The sequence below is a fragment of the Hemicordylus capensis genome, chromosome 1 (assembly GCF_027244095.1).
Source record: "Hemicordylus capensis ecotype Gifberg chromosome 1, rHemCap1.1.pri, whole genome shotgun sequence".
Lineage (NCBI taxonomy): Eukaryota > Metazoa > Chordata > Lepidosauria > Squamata > Cordylidae > Hemicordylus > Hemicordylus capensis.
Genome location: NC_069657.1, coordinates 417,945,352 through 417,967,514, shown reverse-complemented (window position 1 = coordinate 417,967,514; position 22,163 = coordinate 417,945,352). Strand labels below are relative to the sequence as shown.

The 22,163-nt window shown below is 42.8% G+C and overlaps 1 protein-coding gene across 5 annotated transcripts in view; it reads left to right on the top strand.

Moving 5' to 3' along the window:
- The window catches only part of CENPF (centromere protein F), a 40,905-nt gene that overhangs the window by 3,015 nt on the left and 15,727 nt on the right, over nt 1-22,163 (top strand). For 3 of the 5 annotated variants that reach the window (XM_053309326.1, XM_053309310.1, XM_053309317.1), the window contains 10 exons: nt 1,569-1,765; nt 2,328-2,437; nt 3,216-3,307; nt 4,474-4,765; nt 5,124-5,326; nt 7,442-7,567; nt 8,376-8,462; nt 8,658-8,780; nt 17,089-17,224; nt 18,950-22,101. In XM_053309326.1, coding sequence (XP_053165301.1) covers nt 1,569-1,765; nt 2,328-2,437; nt 3,216-3,307; nt 4,474-4,765; nt 5,124-5,326; nt 7,442-7,567; nt 8,376-8,462; nt 8,658-8,780; nt 17,089-17,224; nt 18,950-22,101 — 4,518 coding nt within the window. Of the gene's footprint in view, nt 1-1,568; nt 1,766-2,327; nt 2,438-3,215; nt 3,308-4,473; nt 4,766-5,123; nt 5,327-6,537; nt 6,571-7,441; nt 7,568-8,375; nt 8,463-8,657; nt 8,781-17,088; nt 17,225-18,949; nt 22,102-22,163 lie in introns of those variants that run through there. The other 2 variants (XM_053309334.1, XM_053309345.1) reach the window with 2 other exon arrangements.

Below are 22,163 nucleotides of genomic sequence, written 5' to 3'. Positions count from 1 at the left end.
GTGAAGCTTTTAATGCGGTTTTTGTGGACAAAATATCTTGTATTTGAGCCGACCTAGATTCCATTGTTGTTGCAGAGTCTTTAGTAGGGGTATCCATTAACTCCTCTTGTCGGTTATATTGGATCAGTTTCAGTTTGTGACTGCTGAGAATGTGAACAAGCTGCTTGGAACTGTGTGTTCTACCACCTGTTCTCTTGACCCTGGTCCAACATGACTTATATTATCAAGCAGGGAGGTTGTTGGAGAGGGCCTGGTTGAGATCATAAATGCTTCTCTGAGGGAAGGTAGGATGCCTCCTTGTATAAAGGAGTCAATTATTAGACCTCTTTTAAAGAAGCCTACACTGGAGCCCTCTGAGTTGGGCAATTATAGGCCTGTCTCCAATCTCCCATGGTTGGCCAGAGTGATTGAGAGAGTCGTGGCCTCTAAGCTCCAGGCATTCTTGGATGAAACAGATTATCTAGACCCATTTCAAACTGGCTTTCGGGCAGGTTATGAGGTGGAGACTGCTTTGGTCGGTTTGATGGATGATCTCCAAAGGGGAATTGACAGAGGGAATGTGACTTTGTTGGCCCTTTTAGAACTCTTGGTGGCTTTTGATATCATCAACCATGATAGCCTTCTGGATCGCCTGCAGGGACTGGGTGTAGGGGGCACTTCTTTGCAGTGGTTCCGCTCATATCTTTCAGGCAGATTTCAGAAGGTGTTCCTTGGAGACTGCTGCCTTAGAGCTCCATTTTGTCCCAAAAGGGCTCACAACTTAAAAAACACACACAAGAGAGACACCAGCAAGAGTCACTGGAGGGTTTCTGTGCTGGATTGAATAGGGACAGTTGCTATCCCCCTGCTAAATAGGAGATGGCCATCACTTTAAAAGTTCTCTCTTTGCCCAGTTAGCACAACCAACCAGTTAGTGTTTAGACTACTGTTTGTTCTTCTGTTGAGCACAATCCTCTTGGGCACATTCAATTTACAGAAATATGAGCCCATGTGGGTGCTTTTGTGCAGTTTATACTGGCACAAATGTACCTGTATAGTTAAGATGAGGAGTGTTTTCAACATTCCACCATTATAAGCCCTGAACATTCTATTGCTTATCAAGTCAAAAATATCTACCCAATCCCTCTGAAATGGTGCACACATCACCTAGAGGACAAGAGACACCACTCCTTCAAATTTGGTGCAAATCCATTGCAAAATGGCTGAGATACAGCAGCTTAAGTTTTTAACTCTGAAAAAGAGGTTTCAAAGTGTTGACAATGTTTTTTTCACCTCAGATAAGGTATATTTTTAAATGTTTGTCTTTCTAACATTCCCCCAAAATTCAGGCTCATATGGGACTGGTGCCTTTTGCTGGTTTGAAAAACATAAATCTAGTTATTTTTGAGTAATTACTGTTCGAAATCCCCATAAAAACAGGGAAAATAACTAAGGGAAAGTTAGCTCAGAGCATAATTGGGTCTGCCAAAGTTGGGAGGGAGGACATTCCTCTTCTCTGGATCTGATTTGAGGAAAGTCGTCTTCCTAAAATGGCAGTGAGGTTATTTATGATGGACTGTTCTGATTAGGTTGAAAATGAAAAAACTGAACAGGCAACACTGAAGAGAGAAAACCAGAGCTTGATGGAACAGTGTGATCACCTTGAAAAAACCAGGCAGAAACTTTCTCATGATCTTCAGGTGAAAGAATCCCAAGTTAACTTTCAAGAGGGACAACTCATGTCTAGCAACAAACAAATTGAAAGGCTAGAACAAGAACTTAAAAGGTGAGAATCTGTTATTTGAATAAGGAACACTGTCCTTGTAAAAAAAAATATGTTTTGTTTGCCTATGTTGGTGGTGGTGTTCTAGGAAACTGTTAAGGTTCCTTGGAAGATTTGGGGGGATCCCAAGCAACTGGAAATCAAAGTAGTAGAACAGAAAACTTGATTAGCTCTTTGCTGCCTTGTTCTCCCCCCGCCTACCCCCCCGAAGAATAGGGGAAAGTGCTCCAAAGCCAGGGTCTCCATTATAACGCAATGAGACACAACAATACTGGAAACCTGTCATTGTTCCAATCTGAGAGAAAATAATATTGATATTTTAATTACCCTAGTGGACATGTCTAGACTTACCATCTTACCAAAGAAGCAAGGCAGTTCATAATTTTTTTATTTTTCTTGAAGGTTGTAAAGAGCTTCTGGTAAAAGGTCTCTGGGTTGTTTACAAACTGAGAAATTTTCTTCCTAGAGATATAACCAAATTATTAAATGTTCATTAGGAGCTATAGAAGAAACCTAGGACCATGTTCTCTATTGTTTATGCTAATTTTAAATATATTTTTAATAGATGCAAATCTGAACTAGAAAGAAGTCAGCAATGCCTTGCTCCCGGAGACTCTTCTTTTGATAGTACACCACAGAAGAACTTCGCTGTTCCTCCAGTACTAAGTCACAATGGTATACTTTGTTCTTGTCTAATATGAATAGGGTGGCTTCACACAACACAGAAACCACAAATTCCTGGAGTGCACCCGCAAGCCCAGCTTCCAGTGTTGAGACCGCTATGCTGATGTTTGGGCATGTTGTCTGAACTCAATGTTAGCTTATTCTGACGGTTTTGCAGTACTGAACCTGACACCTGTAACCAGTGTTCCTTTTAACAGGGATTCCCAGATGTTGTTCACTACAACTCCCAGCATCCCCAGCTGCAGTGGCTTCTGGCTAGGGATTATGGGAGTTGTAGTCAACAACATCTGGGAATCTTTGTTAGAGGGAACACTGCCTGTAACCAAGATTTGAAGTAGGTTACAGATGTGTTTGGAATCACAAGTATGGCAGAATATGCCAATATTGGTGGGTTCCAACAAAATGTCCATTGTTGGCATAGAATTCTGGCACTGAAAGTCAGGCTTGCAGACACACTTTGGGAACCAGCAGTTTCAGTGTCATGTGAAGCCACTGGTAGAATTCTTAATTGCTGCCGCCTCCCCTCCACCCCACAAAAAATAAAAAATTAATAATTACAGAATCCTGCCCTCATGGCCAAGAGTTACTCTATTTATGGGTTTGCATTGTCATCCGGAGTGCAAAATTCTCCACCATTCCAAATTGTAAAGGATGTTCCTCACCACAGTTCCATAACGCTCCATACTGAAAAACACCACATTCCAATACCTTCATCATTTTTTGAATACATGTGTTACCATATTAAGAGGTCTTTCTTCTGCGTTAACAGATTCAAAGTTCGGAGAACTGCAAGTAACATACAGTAAAGAAGTTGAAGAAAGGAAAAGATTGGAGACAGAACTGAAGAACCTGAAATCTCAAGTAATTTTAAAACTTTGCTTGAAATACTTAAATACAAATAGTTGATTTAGACTGAGGTATAGTTCCTGAAAAGGGGGAAAAAAGTGGGGGTGCTCAACATCTGCATTATAGATGTGGTAAAACATGGGAAGTAATCCTCAGCTAACCAACAGATTATAAAACTATCTTAAAATAATGTATTCCTTGTGTTGATGGATGATGTAAGTCAGAGGTTTCCAACCTTGAGACCACAGATGTTGTTGATCTACAACTTTGACCATTGTGGCTGAAGATGATAGGAGTTGTAGACCAACAACATCTGGAGGACCCAAGGGTGAAAACCCCCAGAGTAACTTATTGTCTCTCTTATTGAAAACCATAACCTAAAGAGTGAGCTCTCCATTGTTCTAGCTTTCATTAGAGAATTTTTAAAGTTTCTCCTCACGAGCAGTATGGAGACCCTAAGAGGGTTCTGCAGGGGGAGAGCGGGTTTGACCCGCTCTCTCCACAGACAAGCAGGCAGATCGCCCTGGGCGGTCGGATCGGCCACTCACACGATTACTGGCTCCATCAGGGAGCCGGTTGGGGCGGTGGGGATTAGGGGGCCTCGTGGCCCCCAGAAGTCCCAGCATGCCCCGCGTGAGTATGTGGGGCATACTGGGGAGCCTCCTGATGCCAGGAAGCCTGTTGTAGCCTCCCGGTCGGGGGGCTGTTTGTGAGTCACTGCGGAGCCGTGCCGACATACAACCAAACAAATGGGAAATAGCGGAGTGTGCACTCTGCTAACCACTGTTCCCTTTAAGGCATGCGCATGTGCGCGTGCTCACAAGTTTTTAGATGTCTGCTCAGTTCATTTTAGACCCCACTCAGGTTGAATCAGGAAGGCCTCATTCTGAATGCAGGTGTGTGCAGACTGCCTTGATACTGCTGCCCAGAACAAAACTCATTCCGTACAGAGATGAGAAGAGTTAGAGGGACCACTGGCGCTAACCTTCGCTAACGGGGGGGGGGGGGGGATTTGAGAGGGCTGGCTCCGTTGCAGCACATGAGCAACAGAAACTGGGCTGGGATTCCTTAGCCTGGTTTCTGGTGCTTGTGAGAATAGCCTCTTTCTCTGAAAAACCTTCTGTATTGCATTCTGTTAATCTGAGGTAAGCCTGGGTTTTCTGGTCTTCTGTTTTCAAAAGCAACCAAATCCTTTGCATCCTCAAACTACGATGAGTCGCAGGGAAATAGCTCGGCAACACGCTTCCTCATCTGTGTTCTCCTGGCAGCAAGAGAAAACTCCAAACCGAACTTCGTCCAGTAATCACGAAACTCCTGGAAGCAGCAAGCTGCTTACATCACATTTTCCCTGGGAATCCGGGGCAACTCCTGGTCAGGAAAGTCTAAAGTCAGCCAAGAAAGATTTCAACAACAGTGTGGCAGACTGCTGCAAAGATTCTCTGTTCATGGATCAGATGAAAATACAGAACCAAGGTATCTTGCGAAGTGGCTGAACAAACTGGACCCTGTTCCTAAATTTTGCACTGTAACCATTTACCTGCAACATCGGCGTAGCATGATGTCTTTGCAATGCCATCATCAAGCTCCTATAGCAGTACTTGGTTGAACTGCAGTTTGAATCGAACTGGCCCGGTTTGGGCAGTCCGAGTTTGGGCCAGTCCCAGTTGTAAGAACCGGTTTGCGGGTCGGTTCAGGGGTATACTTGTAAAGGGGAATCTCCCCATAATATATCTTCATGGGGAGAAGCAAACAAACCATGAGTCTCAACTAGTCTACAGTATATGAAGCAGTATTGTCTTAATGGTATCTCTTTCCCCCTCTTAATACACAGAGTTAAGATCCAGAATTCAACAGCTTGAGCATAATTTGCAAACTCAAACCCAAGATCTGAAATTCCATGGGACTAAACTTCAGGAGATTCAACTGCAATTAGAAAATGCAAAAATTGAATTAACCGAAAAAGATAAAGCTTTGAACAAGGGTAGAAATGAAATAAATAGGATTACAGCACAACTTGGCCAAACTACTGTTCAGGTAAAATTCTTTGTCAAAATTTCACGTGGGTGCTTTTGCCTAAGGACCAGTGGTCCCTCTAATTTTTTTTTTCCATCTGTGTGCAGAATGAGCTTTGTTCTGGGCGGCAATATCGAGGCAGTGCATGCACATGTGCATTCAGAATGGGGCCTTCCTGATTCAACCTGAGTGGGATCTAAATTGAACTGAGGAGACATCCAAAAACCGTGTGAGCACACACACGTGCACATGCCTTAGAGCAGGGCTTCTCAACGTGTGGGTCCCCAGATGTAATTAGACTTCAACTCCCATAATTCCCAACCAAAGGTCACTGGGGCTGGGGATTATGGGAGCTGAAGTCCAATAACATCTGGGGACCCACACGTTGAGAAGCCCTGCCTTAGAGGGAACAGTGCCAAGAACTCCTAAACATGCACACACCCCACACCTCTGATTGGATCCCAAATACTGCCTGGAAGGAAGTTGCCTTAAAGTAATCTCTCCACCACCTCCTTCCCACAGCAGCCCTTTGCACCTACTCCAAAGCTTCTCTTGAGGGTTGGGGGATCCTGGGAACGGGGTGGGGCAGTGAGACAATTCACACACTGGGTGGAGTGTCAAATGGAAATTCACCAAGTGATGATAACCATGCGTGTCTGAACTGGCCCCTTAATCTCACAAAATCATCAACTGAAAAGCGGTTACCCAATTCATCCTTGCTCTCTGAGGTGGCAGAGATCTAATTCATCCTTGCAAGGAAATATTGGGCATGGAGGGATGCATGAGCGCATCCATAAAGCAAGGTTCCATAACCCACCCCGAGCACATGATTCAAATGGGAAACTTGTTTTTTTTTTTTTTTTTTTTTTTAAACAATAGCCCTATTTGGGTTATACCAACAAAAAAGACGTAAATGGCTATGGCATCCAAAGCAAGTCCAGAAGTCCCGCCCCATCACATCACTCATGCTCCCGCTCTTCACACTTCTAGCGTCCATCTGAAGAGGCAAATGCCATAAGCATGATTGCTCCCATTTCCATGGGCAGCCCAAACTGCTGATCATGGGATGGGCATGATCATACTTATGGCGTTCCCCTCTTCAGACGAACACCATAAGAGTGCAGGTGGCAGGGTGAGTGCCGCTCTGGAGACTTCCAGGCCCACTTTGGCCACTGTAATTGTGCACAGCGTCCTCTCTCTCTCTTTGTTTTTCTTTCTTCCCCCTTTGGTAGTCTGAAGAAGATTAAAGATTCTCTATGGATATGGTGAGCATCTGCTGTTTGTCTTTTAACGTTCTGTTATATGCCTAGAGTCTGTGAAACTGCTGCATCTTCCATCGGTTCTGTCAAAGGCTATTGAGCAGCAGAACCTCCTGTGTAGTTACTTGACTGAGTAATCTTTCAAGAGACAGGCTGTGCTCCTAGAGCTGCCCACAGGGATCCCTTGCGCTGTTGCAGGCGTTGCTGGGAATTTGATTTCTAGTCCAACCGCTTCCAAAGGAAGAAAGATCATGTTCCCCTTATCTTCCCACTGGAGGAGAAAACAGGACCTGGGGAGGGAGTGAAATGGAAGATCCAAATTTTGTATTTAGCTTTGAGATCATTGGTTCTGAATAATACTTTAAAAGAAGAGCTGGTCTTGTGGTAGCAAGCATGACTTGTCCCCTAGCTAAGCAGGGTCTGCCCTGATTCCATATGAATGGGAGACTAGAAGCATAAGCACTGTAAGATATTCCCCTCAGGATGAGGCCGCTCTGGGAAGAACAGATGGTTTCAAGTTCCCTCCCTGGCATCTCCAAGATAGGGCTGAGAGAGATTCCTGCCTGCAGCCTTGGAGAAGCCGCTGTCAGCCTGTGTAGACAATACTGAGCTAGATGGACCTATGGTCTGACTCGGTGTATGGCAGCTTCCTATGTTCTCAGGATGTTTATGCAGTGACACACATAAGATTTGCTTTTTAGTTCTTGAGTTTTTATTCTTGCTTCCCTCTCCACTTGCAGGTATTCATGTTTGCCTACATTATCTAATAATCTTTAAGTTCTGAACCTAAGTGCTAAACTCATGTACAAACCTTTATAAAAACAGGGTTCTAAACACATTTCTAACCCTTGTGATCTTGAATTATGCTCTTTTACAGTTGACTACCACAGAGGAAAAGATGAAAACACTTTCAGATGAGCTGAACTGTCAGAGACAAAATTCTGAAAGTGTCCGACGCTCTTTAGAACAGAAAGTGAAAGAAAAGGAAAAAGAATATCAAGAGGTAAGGAACAGCATTGTAGCTAATGCTAACCAGGAAAGACTGGGGTAGGGGAGATATTTATTTAATTTTGTTAACAATAAGTAAGTTAACATTTGTATTTACCTATTAATCAATGATTCACAATTATTAAGGACTGAAGGGCAACAACTTCTTAAACTAAATTCTCTTCATGAGAAAAAATATTCAAGTGTCTATATTTCCAAGTGTCCAATTTGTCCTTAAGAGAATATTAATTTCCTTAATATTAATTGAGATAAATAAAACACTGAAAAACAAATCTTTCCTCCCTAATGATTTTATGTTGTTGTTTCTCCCCCACCCCCAGATCCTCTGTCATTAGATGTTTGACCAGGCCTTGACAAATTTTCTTTGAATCTAGAGTCAGCCCCAAAATTTAGGAGCAAGACAATGGACATTTGACTAAATTAACAGACTTAGTGGCAGAGATTGTGAAAGGGAGGGTAAATTGGCTTCTCTTTAGCCCCTTTACAGGTAACTTAGAACAGAAACAGAAGTGCCTGAGATAAAGTTTTAAATAATTGTACCTCTCAGTATCCTAATCTAAGGCCATGGTTAAATTTCTAGACACCATGGTTCCCTGGTGCCTGGGATTTCTCAAGTCCCATCTTTAACAGCATAAATTTCCCAACACCCCCCCTCCCCCTGTGATTTTAACAACTGGGAAGTCTCCCCCCCCTTTTTTTTTCTCCCAGAGGCAGCAGTCACCTGAATATAGACTAGGAATACGTGATAGTTTAACACATTTCTGGATTATACTTGTTTGTTTTCCCCACCATTAATATTCTAGGAATTGAACCAAATGAAGACTAAATTTCAGGAGGAATTGCATCAGGCCAAGAATAACTATAATCTTCTCCAAGCAGAACTTGAGAAAGTGAGTATTTTGTTTGCAAAACAGCCCAGATGCAGTTGGTAAGGGAAAAGAGTGAAGTATGAAGCACCATGCACCAAGGAATAGATAATCTTGATAATCTTGTAGCTGTGAAGTCTCAGCTACAACAAGAATATTTTTGTGTTGCTTAATGTTAACTATGACCACAAATTAACGTTTCCAATATTTTCCTTATAGACACTATTAGCAAAACAACATTTGGAAAAAAATGCCAGTGATTTTAAACAGAAGTTGACTAGAGCAGACCAGACTATGCAAACCATGCAGCTGAAGGAAGAAGAGCTCAGAAGGAGCTGTGAGGTAAATAAAATTATAGGAGCAATTGTATATTCTTGGTATCATCAGTGGCCCTATGTAACTGGCATGACCCTGCCCCTCCATCAGCCAAATGGCTGAGCTCTTGCAAAGAAGAGGTATACTCTGGACCTGGAATATTGCTCCACAACTGTACTTCCTCTGACGTTTATTTAAAATATTTATATGCCACCATTCTTCATAAATGAATTCATGGCGTTTACAACAAAATGCATTTAAAAAATACAACCTCTGAAATCATAGAAATGCAGGATGAAACAATTATTAAAACAGGGCAATCACAGAGAACTATATAAAGTTAGGGGGAAGCCTACTGCAAAAAAGAAGTCTTCAGCTTTCATTTAAAATTAATCAAGGGGCAGGGAGTTCCAGAGAGCCAAGGCTACCACTGAGAAGATTCCCCCATATGTCTCAAACAGTTGTGCTTTAGAAGGCTCCACCTATTTAGGGAATGCTGTGATGATTCCAGTTAACTGCAACATCTGTTGCCTTTATGCAGCCAATGTGCCATTAGGGGATGTGCATGAACTGGTTCATGAGAGAGATAGAAATGTTCTTATCTGGCCAGCGTGACTGCCAGTGCGGCCGCTTGACCCCTCATGCTGCCCCAGGTGCACACAATGCTCTGTTTTGGAAGCCAGCCACACAGTGGTGATGGTGTGATTCTGGCATCTGCAGTGGTTGGAACTGCACCACTGCTGTGCAGTGTCACGCCCCCGATCTCAGATAGCGAGGAGGAAGGGGAAGCTGACAGCCTTTCAGCCGATGCAGGGTGCCTAAGGGGCAGAGCCCAGCTGTCAGTTCCCAAGAGACGGCTGAGGAAGGTCCGGCTGATGTTTCAGAGCAGGCACAGCAGTCTGAGGCAGCAGAGACAGCGACGGACAGACTAGAAGATGATCTGTGCAGGCAACCCCCACAGACTCCACAGCAATGGCGTGTCACAAGGCGGAGAGCACAGCTGGAAACTTATCAAGAGGAGTAAACGCTTCTTGCAGAGGGCTGATAAGCCTTGAATCCCTGCCAGCTGAGAGTTATCAGCTTGGACTATAAAGCACGTCAGCAGCTTTCTGTTAGCTGCTGGAAGACATTTGTCAACCCTTGTGTCGACAGCTTTCAGCCCGAGCCTGATATAAAGAACTATTCTGAGTCGTGTTTCGTTTCTGCAGCCCAGTTTGTATTGTGGACTATCTTCCTGGACTTTCCTTCTGAGTGGCCAGATTGCTGACATGCAGGTGGTTTCCTAAACAGAGCATCGCATGTGCTTGTGACCACACCGGCGGGCGGGGGGGGAATAGCAGCCCCAGCTGGGTAAGAACATTTTTACCTCTCTCGCCACCCCCAGCCGCCCCTTGGAGGATTCTACCTGCACCACTGTAAGTACAGTGGTGTGGGTAGAATCCTCGCCTGATTCCTCTTTACAAGTATTAGCTGCCTGAACTGCCAAACTGGTCCGGTCAAGCGGACCATCCAGTCAGTTCGACTGAACTGCTTTGACAGCATGCAGTTCAGTTCAAATTTGATTTGAATTCAAGCCGGACCATGATTTTTGGTTCGTGCACACCCCCTATGGGCCATGCAATGTCTTAACTTCCAGATATGTTGAATTTTGTTAACTCTCGCAGGGAACGGGGAGGGCAAGGAGGTTGCTGCAATCTAGTGTAATTGTGGATCACATCTTTAATAGCATACTTGGACAAACAGTGCTCTCAATTTTGGGTCCCCAGATGTTATTGGACTTCAGCTCCCATAATCCCCAGCCCCAGTGGCCTTTGTTTGGGGATTATGGGAGTTGAAGTCCAATAACATCTGGGGACCCAATGTTGAGAATCCCTGCTCTAGAGCACGGTGCTTCATTACAAGGCTCAGGAGACGGTGGTGGCTCCCATCAGGGCTATCCTTAGGGTGGGGCAACCGGGGCAATTGCCCCAAGCCCCGCGCTGGCACAGGCCCCAAGCCCCGCGCTGGCACAGGATCTGGCCACGGTTACCCACGCCTTAGTCATGTCGCGGCTGGATTACTGTAACGCGCTCTACGTGGGGCTGCCCTTGAAGAATATCTGGAAACTGCAGCTAGTGCAAAACGCGGCAGCAAGCGTTTTATCCGGAGCTGCCCGTTGGGAACATATCACCCCTATTTTGAAAGAGCTGCACTGGCTGCCGGTTCGTTTCTGGGTCCAATTCAAGGTGCTGGTTTTGACCTTTAAAGCCCTAAACGGTTTGGGCCCGGGGTATTTGAGGGACCGCCTGTTCCCAAGGGTTGCTGCCCGCTTGACGAGGACATCTGAGGGGGCCCTGTTCCGGGTGCCAACAATGAGGGAGGCCCGGCTGTCGTGCACTCGGGACAGGGCCTTCTCTGTTGCTGCTCCTAGACTCTGGAATGCTCTCCCAGTGGCCATTCGTTCCTCAGACTCCATCACGGCTTTTAGAAAGCTTTTAAAGACTTGGCTTTTTACCCAGGCTTTTACATAATCGTTTTTACTGCTGCTTCTCTGTGTTTTTATCTGTTGTCTTGTTTTTTATGCTTGTTTGATATGTTTTTAGCTTGGTGTTTTTATTGCTTTTATTGTATGTTTTAATTTTTGTAAACCGCCTTGGGGTTTTCTTTTAACGAAAGGCGGTATAGAAATGTGAAAATAAATAAATAAATAAATTGGCTACTGGTCTGCTTCCGGGCTAGCTTCAAGGTGCTGGTATTGACCACATCCGCCCATATGAATCTGCCAGGGCCCTCCGCTCATCATTTCAGGCCCTGCTCATGACCCCGCCACTAACAGAGATCCGGTTGGCGGGGACTAGAGACAGGACCTTTTCCCTTGTGGCCCCTCGGCTTTGGAACGCTATCCCTGAAGAGCTTCGTCATGCTCCCTCCCTCAGTGTTTTTAAAAAAACATCTCAAAATGCACCTTTTAACGGAGGCTCCATTATTGTTTTGTTATATTTGATAGCTTCTTTAGCTTTTTATAATTTTCAGTTTTAATTTGAACCTAATAATTGTGGTTTTTAATCTGACTTAAAAAAAAAAGTTAGTTTTATTATTTTTATTGTATCTGTGTCTATCTTATTGTTGTTGGCTGCCCCGAGCAGTAGTGCACTGGAGGGGTGGGGTATAAATATTTTTAATAATGAAAATAATAACCTGCTGTCACTGCTTGGAGGCAAGTGTTCCCACCATCCTGTGCTGCACTCTGTATCAGGGGGTTCCTTTAAGAAGAAAAAAGAGATCTCTTGAGCCCCAGCTCAAATGCCATCTTGGAAGGAGTGCTTGGCGATCTAGGGGGAAAGTGCTGGGAAAGACCATCTTTCCCAGCATTCCAGGCACATCTTTCAAGATGGCACTGGGACTCAAGAAGGCTCAATTTCTCTTAAAAAGGTCTCCCTGGTGCTTGGGAAAGCACTGCTCTGTGCGGAAGTCAGCATGGTCGGGAATGGCTCTCTCATTGAAGACTTCTTGCCACGGCAGTCTCCACTTGAAAAATTGGCACTATTTGCCTCTACGACTACCACAAAAATTTATATACCACTTTTCAACAAAAGTTCCTAAAGCGCTTTACATAGAGAAACAAACAAATGAGACAGATCCCTGTCCTCAAAGGGCTCACAATTTAAAAAGAAACTTAAGGTAGACACCAGCAACAGCCATTGGAGGGATACTGTGCTGGGGTTGGATAGGGCCAGTTGCTCTCCCTCGGCTAAATTCATTCATTTATTTATTTATTTGATTTTTATACCACCCTTCCGAAATGGCTCAGGGCGGGTTACAATTAAAACAGAAACCATTAAAACCAATAACAATTAAAAGAGAAATATAAATATGAACACCAATTAAAAAATATCTTAAACAATTAAACTATCAGAACAATTAAAACCCTGAAAACCAGGTTAACATTAAAACAATTAAAACTACTTAAAAACCCTGCAAGGCCAGGCCAAATGGGTTTTAAGGGCTCTCTTGAAGGTCAGTAAGGAATTAAGATTGCGAATTTCTGCTGGGAGTGCATTCCACAGCCCGGGAGCAACTACAGAGAAGGCCCGCCTCTGAGTCTCCACCAAACGAACCGGTGGTAACTGGAGAAGGACCTCCCCAGATGACCTTAACGTGCGGTGGGGATCATGTAAAAGAAGGCGCTCTCTTAGATATCTCAGACCCAAGCCGTTCAGGGCTTTAAAGGTAATAACCAGCACTTTGTATTTTGCCCGGAAACATATCGGCAGCCAGAGAATCACCACTTTAAAAGGGTGCCTCCTTGCTCAGTTAGCAGGGGATCTGTTGATTCAGGGAATGATGTGCCCACTAGTGGCATCACTGGGAGAAATGGGATAGTATGGGGAAACAAGCCAAGGAATAAATAGCGCCTCATTGCCTCCTCTTGAACTGGCCAATGATGAAGCACTGCCCCTCTGCTTCCATCAGAGTCCTGTGGGTTTATTGATCCAACTTCTATCCTGGAAGCCCCTAATAATAATCATATATAGGCCCCCAAAAAACCATCACACACTGAAACCACTTAAACCACTTGACCGTGGTCATATTCCAGGAGTGCTTTTAAAATCATCAGCAGACGGCCCTTATGCTTCAGCTTAAAACTGCGTTAAGTCTTTTATTGCAGGATGCTCGTTTATATGTCGCACATCAAAAATTGCCAGGAAACCCTCAGCTTTTAACTGTGTGCCCTTGCCGAGAATACTGGCACAGTGGTTTGCCCCCTCTTCTCTCTTGCTTCTTTTTCTCTTTTTCTTCTTACGGATGATGAACAGAAGCAACAACAAGTTTAATCTTGCTCTCGGGCTGATTTGCTTAAATAGCTGGAAATACAAACCTACTTTGCCAGCAAATTTCTAGCTTATGCTTCCCATCCTGGTTGTCCCTTCTCTTAAATTTGGCTTTGGCACACGGGTGCCCATCTGCTAGTAGTAACTAGATGGATAATTGAGGGCTCGAAACCAACAAAGTCCTGCCAATGCCATCTGTTATCTGAGCGGCTCAGGAGTGGGTGGCGGGTGCATGTGTCCATTTTCCTTTAGAAATGACTTTTTTATTTTTCTTCCCAAGAGGGACAGAATTGTGAGGAAGGCCCAGTTCTTAAAAATGCAGAGTCCAGTTTACCTCCTCTTCTCTGGTAGATGTAAAGGTGTGCGGCAACCATGCTTTCACTTTGTAGTAGGGAGGAGTCTGCCGTGTGTCTATGTGATGTTTCCCTCCTCTATTCTCCAGATAGCTGCTGTCTGTGCAAAAGACCTAACCCTCAAACGATTCCTAAGTTCTAACCGTGCCTCAGATGTTGGTTTTACTCGGAGACCTTTGGCTGCTACCTCCGTTACTTGCTTTCCATAAAGCTCCAAAGGGGGTCGTGCTAGGGTTGTGGTTCTTTCATATTTTGGCATGATCTGAAAGAGGCAAGAAGGTTCCTTACTTAGCATATGCCACTTGGCAGCTGTAGGTTGCCAGTGTGATAATATTCTGTGGCTGTCCTGTAAGAGTCATCCTGGTATGTAAGAAATTATAGGACAGTTGTCTGATGTGGTACCTTAGTGAGAGTGATTTGGAACATAGGAAGCTGCCATATACTGAGACAGACCATAGGTCCATCTAGCTGAATATTGTCTAGACCAGGCATCCCCAAACTGCGGCCCTCCAGATGTTGCTGAACTACAACTTCCAGCATACCCAGCCACAACAAATTGTGTCTAGGGATGCTGGGAGTTGTAGTTCAGCAACATCTGGAGGGCCGCAGTTTGGGGATGCCTGGTCTAGACAGACTGATTCAGGCTCCTGATTCAGGATGAGTTGCTGTGGATGGGGATGAAGGAAGGATCTGAGAAGTTGAAAGGGGTACTGGATTTGGGCTGATGTGTGTGAGAAGGGGTTTATTTATTTTCATTTATTGATTATTTATCATGGGAACATAGGAAGCTACCATATGCTGAGTCAGACCATAGGTCCATCTCGCTCAGTATTGTCTACACAGACTGGCAGCGGCTTCTCCAAGGTTGCAGGCAGGAATCTCTCTCAGCCCTATCTTGGAGATGCCAGGGAGGAAACTTGGAACCCAGATGCTCTTCCCAGAGCGTCTTCCATCCCCTAAGGGGAATATCTTACAGTTGTCACATGTGGTCTCCCATTTATATGCAACTAGGGCAGATCCTGCTTAGCTAAGGGGACAAGTCTTGTTTGCAACCACAAGACCAGCTCTCCTCCTTGGGTTCTCTTAGAAATGCAGTCACATTGGGGTAGCAAGTAGAACATGGTTTCTTCCAGTGCAGTGTATCAGCTACAAGACTGAGCAACAAATTGTCTCTGGTTCAGATCTCGCCTCTGCCATGAACTTTTGTCTGTCCCAACTTTCCTCTCCCCACCTGCTGCAATTTGAGAATAATAATACCCAATTTCCCTACAGAGCTGTTGTGAGGATTACAACAGGATAATTCATGTGAAGTACATTGAACACTAAATATTTTTGGAAAATGTGAAAATACTTTAGCTGCTCTGTTTAATGTATACAAGGAGCTTAATTACTTGGACCCTTGCAGATCCAAGTAATCTTTATATGTTGTGAAGATGTGTGCCTTGGCTAGGGGTGTGCACAAACTGGTCCGCCACGAACGGGGCCGGTTCGAGTGGTTTGATTTCGAACCAGTTTGCACTGGTTCGTCAGTTCAGCCGGGCAAGCCGGTCGATCTAACTGAACCCATTTGTGGAGCGGCAGTTCAGTCCAAATTCAGACCAAACTGCTGCATACAGTCCATGCACACCACTAGCTTTGGCATTTGTTCCTCCATTTTTTCCCTTTCTCAGTTCAAGTACAGAAAAAATAAGAAATGTAGCGTCAAAAGAACCTTTACCATGAGTGGGTGACAACTTGAAATCTGTGCAAAATTGCTCTCCCAAAGCTGTTTAGTTGTTCTGCTAGTATGTGGGTGAACTCTTTTTGTAAGGCACCCTGAGGCATATTGTAAATTGTCTAGAGGCACTTTGAGTAGGCTGTATAAACTATAATGAATAAATAATATTTTTAAAAAAAATTCTGGTTAAATATGTTCCTTTTTAAAAGAACTCTGTTTTATACTTTTGAATATGCTGCAGGCCAACATTCACTTTGAAACCCATAATATATATTTTCCTCTTGTTACATCTAAAACCCCTAATTGGGTTTTACTGTTTATGACTGGAATATTTAAGTAGCTTACTGTAGTTTCAAGTTCCTTCCTTCCTATTGGTCAGGTTTATACAATGCAAGGCAGGTGGCCCATATCTGGCCTGGTAAGGTTTTACCCACAAATTATGGGCCGATGGGAGAGTTGCCACATAGGACTGTGTGCGCATCTGAAAAGCTGTGGCTGACTGGATATGCCTGCTTGCCTTGTGGTGTTCCCTCCTGCCACGGATGTAAGGCAAAAAGAGAAGAAAAGAACACATCTAATCTGTTTCCTTTTCCAAATACAATTCTTCAAAGAACTTAGCTGCCTGATTATTTTCTGTTTAAATAGCTCTTCATAGTAGAAGTCTTAATCAAGAGCAGTGTTCCCTCTAACAGGGATTCCCAGATGTTGGTGACTACAACTCCCAGAATCCCCCACTACAATGGCTTTTGCTTGGAGATTATGGGAGTTGTAGTCAACAATATCTGGGAATCCCCATTAGAGGAAACACTGATCAGGAGCCAAAATTGAATTGTTTAGATTGTATGGTTTTAAGCTTGGTTTTTAAATGATTATGTTATGTTTATGTTTTGGTTTTGTAAACCACCCAGAGCTGTTGGATGGGGTGGTATAGAAATGTAATAAAAAATAAAAATTCAGTTATGTTTCAGCTGTGTTACTTACTGGTGTTTTTAATTAGTAGTAGTTTATGGATATGCAGATGTTTGGTTTTCAGTTGTAAGCTGCTTATTTGGTGGGATCTATTAAATCAGGGATTCTCAACCTTGGGTCCTCAGATGGTTTTGGACTTCAGCTTCCATAATCCCCAACCCCAATGACCTTTGGTTGGGAATAATGGGAGTTGAAGTCCAACAACATCTGGGGACCCAAGATTGAGAATCCCTGTAATAAATAAACTATTCTTGTCATCTCCTAACTTCTTTCCTGAGCTATGGTGCCTGAAAAAATGTTGAGCAGAAATCTAGGCTACTTATGGAGTCTGTAATTTCTTAGCAGCATTTTTTTGTTGTCAAAATGGCCTCTTCAAAAAAAAGGTTCCCTCAAACACACAGTTTTGCTCAAAGAACCTGACTTGGTTCAAGTGCCTTCTCTGGAATTCTTTTCAACTGATTATTGCTAAATCCTTCATATTTTAGGAAGTAAAGAAGCTGAATCATCTTCTTGACAGCCAGTCTGCTCAACAGGCCCAAGAAATCTGCCAGCTGAAAGAAGAAATCTGTATGACCAAACAGCTGCTTCAGCAGAATCAAAATTTTGCAGAAGGGATTCAGAGTGAGTCGCCAGTTCTTGACTGGTTCCATTCCTGTTCCAAAGTCTGTTGCACTGTGCGATGTGGAGATGGGAACTGTACCTCAGTGGTAGGATACATATTTTGCATGCAGGACGTCTCAGGTTCAGTCCCCAGGAAAGACTCTTGCCTGGAACCCTGCTGCCAGTCAGTGTAGACAATGCTGAACTAGATGGTCCAATGATCTGACTCCATAGTACATATGCATTTTATTATTCATATTTATATGCTGCCTGATATATAAAACTCTAGGCGATTTACATAAAAATAAGGCAGGTTCATATTCCTGTGTACAGTTCTTTAACATGTATGCTGGGTAAAATCTTATTGTAAGTTGCTTTTGAAGACCACTGTGGTTCAAAAAGCAACATAGAAATCTGATAGCAAAAAAAAAGAATCTATGTTATGTAGTGGACAGAAAACTAGATTAGGCTAGGGTGTGCCTATATAAACTCCCCTCTTCAAGTCACCAAGCTCAACCAGGGAGCCAAGAGGACACAAGTGGGATTTAAAAATAAAATACAATGACTAAAGAATCAGGAAGAGGGAAAGTGGTTATATGACTGCTGAGAGTTAATTGGTTTGTGTGTGTGTGTGTGTGTGTGCGCACACACACACACACACACAACCTAAGCAAGGCAGAAACTCCATAATCCAGGGGTTCTCACACTTGTGTTTCCAGATGATGTTGGACTACAACTCCCATCACCCCCAGCCACAATGGCCAAAGGCCATTTACATTGTGTGTACATAAAACAAAAATCATTGTGGCTGGGGCAGATGGGAGTTTTAGTCAACCACATCTGAGGACCCAAGTTTGAGAACCCTTGCCATAATCTGTTCTCTTTGGCAGAGAAGGTCAATATTTCTCATATCAGAGTTGCAGGATTTCTGTCCAAACATCACTTCTTCCGTGTAGCAAGGGGAAGTGTGGAAAAACTGAACCGCCCTATGAACTGGTGTAATGTTTACTTTGCTCACATTGGCTGACAACCTGACTAAATCTGCTTTAGGAAGTCCAGTGGAAATTAAAAGGCTAAATTCCATATGCCTAATTGCCATTTTAATTTCAATGGGGCTTTGTAAAGCAGATTTAGTCAGGATGTCTATCTTTAGTTAACAGGATAGATGCTTATTAGGGTGCTAGCAAATTCAGTGGTTCACAGTCTGACTAAATTACTCAATAGTATGACTTGAGAGTTAGTCTAAAGGATAATTAAATTTCAGTGGGACTTCCTCTAGTAAACCTAATCAGGATCAGCAACTGCATGTAACAGTTGCCTCAGATTGGTACTAACCTGAAGGACATGTGTAAACTCCCCTCTTCTGTCTCATATTACATCCATCTTGCACTATTATTTGTAGATCTTGTGTATGAAAAACAAAGTAGTGGGCTGAACTCTCCTTAGTTGTCAGTGCATTATATATCAGAAGAATATAGCTTGAAGAAATATTAAAACCAGAAATCCTACTCATTTCACATGCTGTCTTGACTCTCTCAAAATCTATTTGATTTCATAGCTTCAGAGTAAAAGTACTTTTGGAATAATCTCTGAGATACTGATGGTTATTTTGAGAGGATAGTCATTTTAACCAGTGCAGTTAGAAAGAAAGCAAACAGCCTAATATATACTTCTCTGTAACAACCAGTTAAGATATTTCATTTTCTTAAATTAAATACTTTCCCCCTTTATTCACGGTACATACAGATAAAAATGACTCTCTAGAAATAGAGTTAAAACAACTTGAAGAGAAACTGAAGAAGCAAGACAACTCCCTCACTGTGGAAAAAATGAAACATGCTATTTCTGACCTGGAAAATCAACGTGATTCTCTCCAACAGCTCCTGAAGCACAAAGAAGATGTTATTGAAAAACTCAATATAAAACTGGGAGATCTAGAAACATTGCAAAAAGTTCTTGTGGAATGTGAAGGACTTAAACAAGAAATTCAGATTCTTTCCCAATGGAAGAAAGAAAATGAACAATTCCTGAACGAATGTCGTTCAGAAAAAGGAGGACTGGCGAGCAAAGTCGACCTCTTGGAAAGTGCTTTAATGACTGAACGAGTTAAAAGTAACGAGAGAGTAAGAGTTGTGGAAGTTGAATATGCAGATCTGAAATGCATGCTTGAAGGCAAAACCACAGAGCTTGAGGCACAAAAATCAATCTGCCATGAGCTTCAGCAAAAAATGGAGACATCTGAGGAAAAATATAGGAAAGAAAGAGAAAATAACTCACTGAGATTATCTGAGTTCACCAAGCAGGTGGATGTCCTACAGCAAACTCTACAGTCAGCAGCAAATGAAGTGTTAGAAAAGGAAAAATGTATTTCCTCTCTCGAGACATCATTAGCTTCCCATGTGCAGTTAAATGCACATGTTCAGAAACAGTGCAAAGAGCTGATACAATCCAGAGATGAAATGGAAAGAAAATTGGCTAAAGCAGAGCAGAGACATGAACATCTTGTGAGGGAGACAGAACAGCAGATTAGTAGCTTGCAAGTAGCTGTTTCTGAAAAACAGGACTTGATAATTAAAACATTAGCTGCTCTTGCCGAGAAAGACAATACATTGCAAGCGTTGAGCAAAGAATCAGAAAGGCAACAAGGAGAGATTCGGGATTTAAAAATCAATAATAAATTGCTTGAGGACTCAGTTCATCAACTAAGAGTTATACCTCAAAGAATAACTCACGAGGAACCAGATTTGTCTGCAGAAATATCTTTAAATAAAAAAGAAATTGAAAGCCTTAATGGTGAAATTTCTATCCTTAAGAGTGCTATAGATACTCTAGAACAAAAAAGTAAAAGCTTAATACAAACAAACCTAGATCTGTCTAGTAGTTTGAAAGAAAGGGAGGAAGATCTCTCAGAGCTGTTGGAAAAGTATAGAGAGAAGAACTTGCTACTGTCAGAAGCAGAAGAAGAACTGGAAAGAAAATGCAAATCTTTGGAAGCAAAGAATGAGAACTTAGAAAGCACCTTGCGAGAGCAAGCTAGTCATTTTGAAATGGAAAAGGCTGCATTTGAATTCCAAGAGAAACAGCTTGTTAATGAATGTAAAGAACTTGAGCTTAAGGTTATATCCTTGGAAGAGAAAAATAACACTTTGCTTTGGCAACTTGAAAAAATGCAGTTGGTATCTAAAGAAACCAAGAGTGTTCCTATCCAAAATATATCATTGGCTCAATGTGATGGTTTAAGGCAGGAAATGACAGAACAAAATAAAATGGCACTTCATGACAATATCTTGCTGCACGGGGATGAGCATGTGATCAAGGAAATGAATGAGCCTACAACCAGTGACTTGACTTTAGAGAGAACTTCACTGGAGCAACTGAGAGTATCTGTGAAAGAACAGGAGGATGAACTGAATAAATACCAAGTGAAGCTTGAGCTACTGCAGATGGACCTCGAGGATAAAGAAGTCTCTGTGGAAAACTATGCGGATCAGGTCAAGCAGCTGGAAACTGTTTTGAGAACGATGGAAATAAAAATTGAGGATACTGAAAGTGAAAATGTGAGGCTGACACACAAATTGCAAGCTCTAAAAGACTTGGAAAACTCAACTTTGGCGATTACAGACCGGGATGAGAATGACCAATCATCAGCACATTTCAATGTCGTTACCAAGGACAACTTTAACCAACAAATAGATGCCAAGCATTTGTCAGTTCCTCATGATCTGATGCCCAGCCAAAATGATTATGTCCGATTAGTATCCTCCCTACACATGACAATGAGCAAGCTAAATGAGTTGGAGAAAATGTGTGAACACCTGCAGATTGAAAAGTCAACATTAGCATTACGGCTGAAAGACTCACAATTGGAATTCGTCACAAGCACAAACACTATGGCAGAAGAGCTCATGAGCAAAATTAATATGGTAAGAGAAGAGAATGTTGCTTTTTATGGTGAACTAATGGATCAGAGTGAAACAGGAGCGCCATCTGATATTGAGCAAACACCCCTTGTAGCTCTGGAATACCATACAGGACTTGACAGTGAAGATTTAAAACTATCCAGCCAAGACATTCAAATACACTTTGATGGGTTAAAGGAAAAAATTCTCTCTCTGACAAATGAATATAAAATCTTGCATGAGCAGAACTTGAGTATGGCCTCCAAAATATCAGAGCTTCAGTGCTGTGTTGAAATGCTTAAGGAAGAAAATACTGCGCTGTCAACCAGCCTCAAGCAAGTTGGTAATGCTTCATTCACAACACAGGTGACCCCTAGCCAAGTCGATAAAGAGGTCCGATCAGATGGGAAGTTCTGCATGTGGCCTCCATGTTATGGTGAAACCCCCCAGTTTGAAACATCTATACTTATGGAGACTGATTTTGACAGTGATCTGTGCAGACCATCGAACAAAATAGCTGAGATAAATAGCAGTTTCAATCAAACTGATCTAGAAAGTACATCTAGTGAACAGCATCATTCTGCTGCAGAGCTGCAGGCCAGCCACGCATGGGTATTTTTCATCAAGGAGGGCCATGTTATCCCTAAAAAATGTCATCTGGATCATAAAATTGAGCCATACCTCCAGTGTGACACTTATGAGAAGCCCTTGAAGCTGCTTGAAGAATCGTTTGAGAGTGCCAAAAATCTGGAGGATGGCGAGATACGAAAGCTCCAAGAGCTGCTTCTTTCTGCAAGGGAGGAAGTAGACTGCCTCCGAAAGCAACATATATCTGACCACAGACAGTGGCAACAGAAACTTCGTAATGTGATCCTGCAAGTGGCTTCTAAATCATCCACAGAAAAGAAACCTTCCAAACAGGAACTAGAACAGCCACGACTACAACTCCAAGACCTTAATGTGAGTTCTCAGGCACTGCGTTGTGTTGAGACTGAATATGTAAGTGTGTCTTATTTCTTAGCACACCTATTATTTAAAATGGAAGGAGTTCCTTTTACAAA